Source organism: Montipora capricornis, chromosome 12 (assembly GCF_036669925.1).
Source record: "Montipora capricornis isolate CH-2021 chromosome 12, ASM3666992v2, whole genome shotgun sequence".
In the NCBI taxonomy this organism is placed as follows: domain Eukaryota; kingdom Metazoa; phylum Cnidaria; class Anthozoa; order Scleractinia; family Acroporidae; genus Montipora; species Montipora capricornis.
In genome coordinates, this window is record NC_090894.1 from 38934938 (window position 1) to 38944937 (window position 10000).

At 39.8% G+C, this 10000-nt stretch overlaps 1 protein-coding gene across 2 annotated transcripts in view; it reads right to left on the reverse strand.

Moving 5' to 3' along the window:
* Positions 1-10000, reverse strand: part of LOC138025192 (nuclear pore complex protein Nup133-like) — a 53017-nt gene that overhangs the window by 798 nt on the left and 42219 nt on the right. The window contains exons 30-38 of one of the 2 annotated variants that reach the window (XM_068872385.1): positions 8104-8222; positions 7143-7202; positions 6811-6877; positions 5771-5851; positions 5414-5475; positions 4857-4913; positions 2282-2362; positions 1867-1937; positions 1150-1235 (exon numbers count right to left, since the gene is read on the reverse strand). In XM_068872385.1, the coding sequence (XP_068728486.1) occupies positions 1150-1235; positions 1867-1937; positions 2282-2362; positions 4857-4913; positions 5414-5475; positions 5771-5851; positions 6811-6877; positions 7143-7202; positions 8104-8222 (684 nt within the window). The remainder of the gene's footprint in view (positions 1-1149; positions 1236-1866; positions 1938-2281; positions 2363-4856; positions 4914-5413; positions 5476-5770; positions 5852-6810; positions 6878-7142; positions 7203-8103; positions 8223-10000) is intronic. The other variant, XM_068872386.1, reaches the window with a different exon arrangement.

Here is a 10000-nt window from a genome sequence, read left to right on the forward strand (position 1 = left end):
AGATAATATATCAAGTTATTAAATTTTCGATCTCACAGATCGTATTCTCTAGCTTTCTGGTTGGTTCACTGAATCTCGGTAACCCACCATTAATTTTCTGGCGATTTTATTGGCTAATTTATGTCACGTGGGGCAATATTACGCAATAAGCCCCGTTTGCGTTGAGATTTGACCTGCGAAATTCTCGGAACAAAAAAGGAAGCAGTTTTCATTTTACATGGAAGAAAATTAAATTCGTTTTCTGGAGTCTAGGGATAGTGACATTAAAAAGCTGTTTGCAAATGCTGTTCCGGAAAGTAAGAGAAAGTCAACAAAATATGCTGTCAACGTCTTTGAAGGTGAAGAAAGTTATGAGCAGACTTTAGAGATTTAATACTACTCGAACATAAACTGAGTCATTATAGAGTAGATAATTCAATACCATGTTTAATAACTAAAAAAATAAACCAACCGTTCGATGGGGAGAAAAATTTCAGCCGCACTTGAAAAGACTATCTCTAAAAGGACGAACGGGGAAAGGTGGGATGGGGACGGGGACTGGGAATGATGAATGGACACTGACAACACTCCGCTGTCATCCAGACTTTGCACATTCTTTCATGGTTGAAATTTCTTTTTCAACAAGCTAAAAAGCGCCGTGTTTTTGAGTTTTCGACTCGCAGTGAAAATCAAAATGATTTGATATTTTTTCCTAGGACCGACATACTTTCCAGTCAAATTTTGAACAGGGCATCGAAAAAATGCGAAGCATCGCCATCAGATCAACAATGGCTTTTTACGAGCCGTTTTTTTGCGCGATATGAAAATTGATGGGTGGGGTTATAAAATAAATAAACCTTCTGGCTTGCTGGTATGCTAGTTGATAATGTCCTTCGCTGAGAATATGTCCTCAAATTTTCATATTTGCCGTCGAAACTTCGCTTCTCGGCCAAATATTAATTTTTCGAACAATCTCTCCGCCGAGGACATTATCAGTCGACATACCAGCCGCCCGAAGGGGTTTATTAACCAAATATACCGTGTGACCTAAAGTGGAAACTTATCGCGACTGTGATTGGCTTTAATTTCCAAGTGTCCAAGCGTTCAGAATTTGATGAAAATTTAATAAAACACCTTCATAACTTATTTCTAGTAAGTTTAAAATCGTACCTTGATTGTAGGCCAGTTCAACTGTTCTAAAGAAAATAGTATTTCTTGCTGTTATCAGAGGATCCTTAGCAGGAAGTGATGACCAACTGCAAATAATATCAAGACATCCTCGAGTGGATTTACCAGCTTAATTGCGTGGGGGTGGGGTGGGCATGCAAGTGCGAAGTGGAACGTCAAACCCTCCATTAACATTAATAGTTGATATGATAGTAGAAAAAAAAAAAAAAAAAACCAGGGTATCCCAAACTTATCAAGCCCCAGTTGTTAAAAGCCCGACCAAGTTAACTCCGGATAATTGGAAACTCAAATTGTAGTTCATTCACTATTCAAAAGATTCCTCAAGACCTCAAGAAAATGAGGGGACAGAGAGGGAGGTTCCCGGTCCAGTCCTTGGGATATGTCTTGTCCACGAAAGTTATTTTTAGACGAGCGGAAGTCTTCCGAGACGTCCGCATGCAGGCCAACCTCGGTCCGATGTTTGAAAGAAAATAAATATTCATCAGCCTTCCACGTGCGCCGTCATTTTCTCTTTTCACTAAGAACCTGAGAGCGAGGCAAGACTGCATGCGGACGTATCGGAAGACAGACCTCCGCTAGAACAAAGACTTCCGCTCGTCTAAAAATAACTTTCGTGGACATAACATATCCCGGCCAACGCCCTGAGCCTCCCTCTCTGTCCCCTCATTTTCTCTTGGCTACAGGTAATAGGATACTTACTCGTCTCTAAGAATAGCTCTGCACCAAATGTGAAGCTTGAGGACATTTTCATCCAAAGAATAACGACCAGTCTAGAAACAAAAAGGAAAAATAAAGAGAGAGAGAGAGAGAGAGAGAGAGGGAGAGAAAAAAAAAAGATATTTCCTAAGTGCTCAATAACTGAAAGCACTCTGAAATGACTATCAAATTAAGCCTCAACAATCAATTCTCTCATTCAAAAAAAAATTAACTTTTAACGGAGCTCACAAGTGAAGAAGATGTAACGAAATTGGCATTTATTTGTCCCAAAGCCGAGCCAATCCAAGGAAAGGATCTATTCCTCTACTGAAATCATAACTTAAGCAGTTTAGTATTTATAGACCAATGGGTCTCGTCACGACAGAATATAAACAAAAAGAAAAACTTGTATGATTACCGATGTGGCAAGATAAAGGATGTCCAGAGCTCTTTTGAAGTCATACTCATTAGCGGCTGGATTCTGATCTCCAACATGCAGCTACAAATAAGCAGAGCGTTAGAAGTTCAACTCCTCAGGAAATCTGCGCTGACAGAAGTGACATGTATGAAAGAAATGCGCGTTTTGATGTGGAGCAGGTCAATTTGTTGGGATTCAAAACACGCAATTATTTCATTCATCGTTCCTTTTACGGGGACACATGAGCCCGCCAACAAATTGACCTGCTCCAACCTGTGGTTTGGTGGCTCGGTTGGTAGAGCCGCGTTGCGCCGGCATCGAAAGAGTCGTGGGTTCGAATCCCGTTGAAGCCGCCAGTATTTTCAGTTGTCTACAAAGAGACAATTCTTGGGTTTCACTCACGTGATGAACAGCCATGTTTTTCAACGAAAACAAAAGAATACATTAGCATAATAATAGCTTTCAATTCCCGGAGGATTGGATCGGGACACCAACAAGGCAGCCATTTCATTGTTTGGGGACACCAACATGGCGGCCGTGACGTCATGTGAAATCCAATAATAGACCTTTTTGCAGATACGACGGCCATTTTGATTTCTGTTGATTCAAATAGCTATTATGGGATGCCCAGGGGGGCAAATACATATTAATTTGCCCCCTGAGCATCCCATAATGTCTTTCGAAACAATAGAAATCAAAATGGCCGCCGTATCTGCAAAAAGGTCTATTGCTTAAATTGTCCAGATATAGAGCGAGATTACTTCATGGAAAATGCGCGCGTACGATTTTTATTCACGAGTTGAGTAGTATGAGAAAACGCACGAGTGAGCGCAGCGAACGAGCCAGTTTTCTGATACGAAACAACTCGTGAATAAAAATCGTACAAAGCATTTTCCATGCTGTGTTAGTTCATAGGTATTGATGTTTTTTTCGTGGTAGTATTTGACAGACAAATTTATTTTGCACAAGTGGGGTGGGGTGATGAAAGCAATAAAAATTGGTTTAAAATGCCCAACCGACAACTTATTTAATGACATTTACTGTGTTTCAAATATTCCAAAGCAGTCCAAAGTGAAGAGTGTTGTTTAGCCAGAGTGCCTCGGAGCAAACTCTTCTCGTACAATATTTTTAATTCGTCGCTTGTCAAAGCTATCGATGCTTTGGGTTTATTTCCCTTCCTTTCTTCCATAATTGTTGCCTGGTCTTATCTAAACTCAATTTTAATGAGTCCGTCACTTATCCACTCCCCGCATTTTTGCAGAAAAGAGTACAACGTGGAAGAGACGTCCTTGAACTTGGCTGGCTACCTAAGCTGGAAAATACTCAACTCAGCATTCTTAAGTTTGGACACCGAGCTCTTTTTAGTGAAGCTTGGCCCGAATACTTGCAATTCCCTAGGCACAATCGCCAACGTACACTGCGCTCTAGCAATGCGCCTGTAATAGAAATTCCCTTAATTAAGGGTACTTTCCAGGACTTATTAGTAACTTTATTCAATACTCTACCCGCAAATGGAAGGCGGTGTCCAGACTTTAATACCTTTAAAAATGATTTTTATAAAATTTAAAGAGCAGGGCCAGCACGCGCTTAACCTGAACCTCTTATGTTAAACCTCATACATAAGCTGTCTTGACACGGTTGCTTAGTTATGTTTATTAATAGCATTTATAGCATTTCTATATCTTTACAATTTTCAATAGTTTACAACTTGTGTATTATGTTTGCTATTAGTTAGATTTTAAGTGGTTAGTTCCTTAGTTAATAAGACGGATGTAAAGCTACCGTGTAGAAATACTGTCAATAAATTGTTATTATTATGTTTATTTCAAGTTGAGAAATAAACATAATAAGCGAACAGAAGCAAACCTTCCCTCGGTCATTTTTCAAAGCGCGCGGTTTTTGTGCAACGGCTGTCGGATTCGATACGTTCATTCATCACTAGTGAAATTTCGTCGTTTTCGCGTTGCTTAATGGACGAACGATATTTCCTCACAGTGAAATTTTGTCGTCCGTGTTCCTGATTGGCTACATTTAGAATCAGTACGAGTTTTATTCACTATGATTTTCGTGGAGAAATTTCAGTGCCTATGAAATAAAAGTGCGGGGATCACTTCTACCTTCCGTCAGAAGTGATATGCAAAGAAAAACGACTTTTTGCTGGGTATATACTGTATAAGATGCCTCATAAATAAGCGAATTCGACTGAAATGGAGCAAAGGGCGAAGTAACCAGCATTTCGCGACGCACTAGTATTAAATAGTGACTGTGACACTATCAATCATCTTAAAATAATGCTGTAATTGTGTTACCCGATTCATATTAGAGCTACGAAGGTAGTTTTTGCCCCTACAACTCAGAGTGAGATGAAAAGGTTGAAATTAAAAAAAGGCGAGTGACTTTTTCAATTCTGAAGACGGTGGTTTAAAAAAATGCTATCAATTCAAAATGAGTAGCCCGTACATTTATTCATATGTTTTTCTCCCGTTACGTTTCGAGTTAAAGATGGTTTCGAAAATACTAATGTTAGCGTAGAGAAGCACTCTCAAAAAAAAAACCGTATGGATATAAAATGTACCTCGATCAGCTGAGCAGGTGTAAGTGGAGCCATGCATTCAGCATCTAAGCCAGCTTGCTATAATTATAGAAAGAACATGTGAATTGAAGTCCAACACTTACACACGACTACAACTCTAGAATTCCCAAAGATTGAAGTGGCTAGAAATCTCAAAGACTGTGCGTTGAAGGTGTTTCACAGGCAGCGTGTAAAAACTTTTCTTTCGAAAACCAGTGGCTTGCATCTGATCATTGTCCATCGTGGCTAATTGAAACGGGATATTCATATAACAGATTAACATAAAAAACTTCCTTCAGTGTTCCTCAGCTTGCGAGTCAATGTGACGTCACGCAATAAATTACCCAGAATATTGAACTAGGACCACAATTGTAGGCTTCATGACTCCGTCGTAAAGAACAGCTCGTTTAATCAATGCGTTTAGGCCTGACAACAAGGCTGAGTTGTGTACTGCATCAACCAAGACGATACAACTCTGCGACTGATGTACGTGCGCTTCGATAGTCAGGTGACGTCACTTCAACGTTTAAACCTTTGCTATCCTGTAAACTTTGTCTTACCTCTAAGACAGCAATCGGCAGTGTTTCCTGATGCAGTATAATGTCTTGCTCGATTATAAGTTCTGAAATAAATGAACAAAAGGATGAAGCTAGACAACAAAATAGGAATATTGGAAAATATGAAACTGTTTGTAGATGGAGTTCACACAAACTTCAGCTGGCAGTTACGACAAAGGTTTCGTAACATGTACTGCTAAATTGTTCAAAGAAGGATACTTTTGGGTTTAAAATGAAGTTTACACAGGGTTGATCCTGCTTGAAAACACCACCCTCTTGGCAGTTGCCAAAGTAGCAACCCCACTGCTGATGCCTTGTTTCATTTTTTTTTTTTTTTGGCGAAGAAGCCAGCCAACTAACCTTTCCTTGATACTTGATTGCAAAATGGCCGCTGTTTTAGCATTCTCTTGTTGTTATTAAAAACGCACTGATTGCTCCATTCTTAAAATAAAAGTTACAAAGAATATTTTGCCTTACACTACAATCTTGGACAAAACTCGTTGGTTTGTTTGTGTGATAAAGATGAAATTCTTCCTACTCCCCCCCCCTCCCCCATTCCAACGTTGGTTAAAAAACCGGCCAAAGGCTTGCAAAGTATTTTGCATGACGTTATAAACATTGGTACTGGGGGGGAGGGGGGGGGGGGTCCAAGACTGTATAATTCAAGCTTTCATGAAGGTGAGGGCCACTTTGAATGAACAAAATTAATAAGAGCAGCCTGCAGAACACGCTAAAAGCCCAGAGAAAGAGCAATTGACTTGTAAACAAGAGTTTTCAGATATCCCATTTTTGTTCTTACGGTTAAAGTGCCCCTGTGATCAAAAAAACCACTCCCTTTTTTCCTTCAGATTTTGAAAGTGTGTTTGCTTAACACCTGACTGGCAAAATTTTGAGCTTTGATTTTTATCCAAAGGCCGTTTACTTTGAGGGTAACTTTTGGATTTCACGGTCCGCCATTACTCACGTTCAAAACTGACCGATTGGACCTCAGACGGTTGGATCCAGGGGAAAGTGACGTCAGAGGCTCACTAGCTTAAAATTTCAGCGTGTGAACGCAGCTTATTATATATGCAAAGCGTGAGTTTAAAAGTCTGAAAGCTGCATATTAATTCTGCGGCGTACACACGTATTGCATTCTTAAACTAATGAGCCTTTGACGTCATTTTCTCCTCGATCCAGCTCTCTCAAGAACATAATACAAGTAATGGCGGACCATTAAATAGGAAAATTACAGTTAAAATAAAGAGGTGTCTTTTTGAAATCAAGGCTTAAAACGTGGGTCACTTAGTGTTTTGTTAACATAGTTTTGAAATCCAAAGAAAAATATGAATTGATTTTTTGGTCACAGGGGCACTTTAAGGCAGTGAATTAAACAGGCTTCCCTACTATCTCAAACTCACCATCCAATTTTTCAATGTCATCTGCATCTGAAGCTAAAAGAGCTAGCTTACTAAGATTCAGGAGCGACTGTAGACGGAAACAGCAAGGAGTTTTAATTAATTGATTACTTTAATAAATTAATTCCGCGCAAACACTCGATAAGCCCTCAAACTGATTTTAACAATAGTGACTTTTAGGATGAAATACTCAGAGTTTCCTGCCTGTTATGCGCACGCGAGTAAAATTGGAACGCGCACGGCTCCTTTTTGCGCATGTTCAGAACGCAGCCCTCGTGCTTGTGGCCGAACTTCTATAAAAAGGCCGCTAATGTCGAACCCAAAGAAGTAATTACCTTCTTTTTCCCCAGGAAAGAATTTTCTTTGAAGGCTAACCCTTTCAATGTCTCGTGGGCCTAGATAAAAGCAAATCAAAATGATTTATTTTTTTTGAACTGTCCTAGAACAGAAATAGCCTAAATATCTTCTTGGATAATCGTGTTCCTTCAAAGATATCACTTAAGGACGGTGCCTACCATGTATTGCTATTGCGCATACGTTCTGCGCATCTCAAGATACTCTGATTTCCTTCAGTTTGGAAAAGAAACCCATTGATAATACATTGCTTTGTATTTTAAAAAATGCGTGGCTACCCCCAATTTTCTTTTTGGATTTCTATAACACTTGCTAAGATCTACTTTTCCCGCGCATTAAAAAACCGCGCAAAAATACCTTTGAATTAATAGACACCGTCCTTCATAACCATATATTTTTTAGACTCATTCCCGTCTTAATTAGAAACGGAATAGTAACTTGTTTATTTTGGGAACTGCTAAAATTGAAACACGATGACGCACTATAAAAGCACAAATGATTATACAAGTTGACGATCAACAAACAGTAATTCAGAGATGTAACTCCTGGCCCCAGTTGTTCGAAAAATGGATAGCACTATCCACTGGATAAATCACTATCTACTGGACAACGCAATTGGTTTTGCTAGTGTTTATCCGCTGGATAGCGTTATCCACCTTTTGAACAACCGAGGCCTGAAAGATATTTACAGAGAGAGGAAAGTAACTGGGAATTAAAAAAAAGAACGGCAGATAACATCATGTATTCTATTACGCACACATTGTCACTAGGGGCTTTTTATTGCACAAATTATCACAGAGCTCTGTATGCGTCCACGCCAAATCAACCACATGTGACTAAAGTACCACGCCTTTTACAGTGCGTCTTCGCGTTTAAGATTTTTGAAGTTATGAAAGACCCTGAAATTCAGACGTTATTAAAATGGTCGGCGTCACACTTCACCTGATTGAAGGCTCTTGTTTGTATATCATGCAGCCAGCTGAGGTGATGATGAGACGACAGAAAACGCGCTAGGTCTTCATGTTGCGGTTCAGGCATCGACATCAACTTCTGCCTCTCACCTACAAAAATTCAATTGAACAACGATCATCTTACCATGAATATACTTCGACAAACCAAGCAAACACGCCCACGACGAGAGCAGGTGTCTTCAACGGGATTACGTTTTAGAAGAAACACCATATAGGTTGTACTTATTTGAAGATGTTTTTTTGGGTCGTAATATCCCTGACAATACGAGCATTAAGTTTCATTTGTTCGGTCTATTTTTTTTCAAACTATTTCTGTTTTCTACTTGTTGCATTTGTATTCAAAGACGTTTTCAAATTTTAACTATTACATGATTTCAACCAGTGCCCCATGAATTCCTCTTGTGTCACACAATTAAAGGGAGGGTTTCATGTCTCTGCGCATGGGCAAACTGTCACGTCAGCCCATTTAATTTCCTTGTTATTGAAACAATCGAAGGCACTGATGCAGGAAATAAAAACAGAGCCGTAGAAGTGGAATTACTCATTGGAATTACTTTTGCAATAATTTCCTTTGTGTGTTATGACCCTACTGCATGCGAATAGATAACTTGTGCCTAGAATAAAACGTTCGGCCCGTACAATAAATTCGATGGTCAAAACTAAGCTTGATATTTTCTGTGTGAACCCACAGTATCTTCCACCAAATTTGAGCCACATTCATTCAGTGTATTTGCTTTATTTAATTTAATTTATTCGCCACAATTCATAGAGTGGCAGGGGAGAGGAACAGAACATTCGTCCCAATTGACACCTAACCCCTATATCCATAGATCAGACCACAACACCGGGAACTCCATACCCTACTCTTCTCGAATAGTGTGTGGGTTCTTTAAGGTCCCACAGAATTTTTACCCAAGGGTTATGAGACGGGACTTCCGGATTATAGTCTTTATCCGAGAAGACTTGAAAGTCTAACCATTAGCAGATGTCGTTACAAATATCCTGAGTGTTGGATTTGAACTCACGACTTCCCGCGAGACAGCCCGGTGCTCATCAAACTGAGCCACCGGTGCGCGGTCAATACTCTCTTTGATTAATGAACATCATCTGGCAAGACACAGTAAAATTTACTACTGCTGGCGCTAAAGCTTGGACATGCGCAAAACCTTGAAAGTGTCCCTTTAAGTTCATAAGAAAAAAAAATCCATTTCGACAATTTAGATCCTGGCAGTATGGCGGAACAATAGACCATATTCGTATTCTCAGTATTGGACTGGAACTAGCTTGCAATGGAGGCTAATGCGGGGGAGTAAATTAAAAGGTATTTGCATTTGAAAAGATTCTCCTGCATTAGCCTCCATTTCAAGCTAGTTCCAGTCCAATACTGAGAATGCGAATATGGTCTATTGTCACATGAACCTAGATTAATGCTCTATCTCCCACGAGTCTCTTATGGATCAGTGATCGACCACCCAAAGTAGTAATCAGGAGGTCGCAGGTTCGACACATTCGGGTTTTTTCCGAGTATCCCCGAGTCGCCATCAATTACCGAATCTCTTCATCTATAAACTTGTCACAAGTTTCAAGCTTGATACAGGACTCCGCTCTCATTCTTGCTGTAAGTGACTCCGGAAAAGAAACCAGTCAGTAATGTGTAGTACCCACTGAGGTGACATGCATTAGGATCGTGTAGCGGAGACATGTAGCAGGGAGAAAATCACAACATTTGCACACACATGAAAATGTTGTGGGAAATTTTTCAGGCATATGTTGCAGCGACATGTTCCCTCGTGTGAACGTGTCCATGACACGTCGCAGGGAAAAAATCACCCTCAAATTGGTGTTATAAAAGTATCAGTTTACACGAG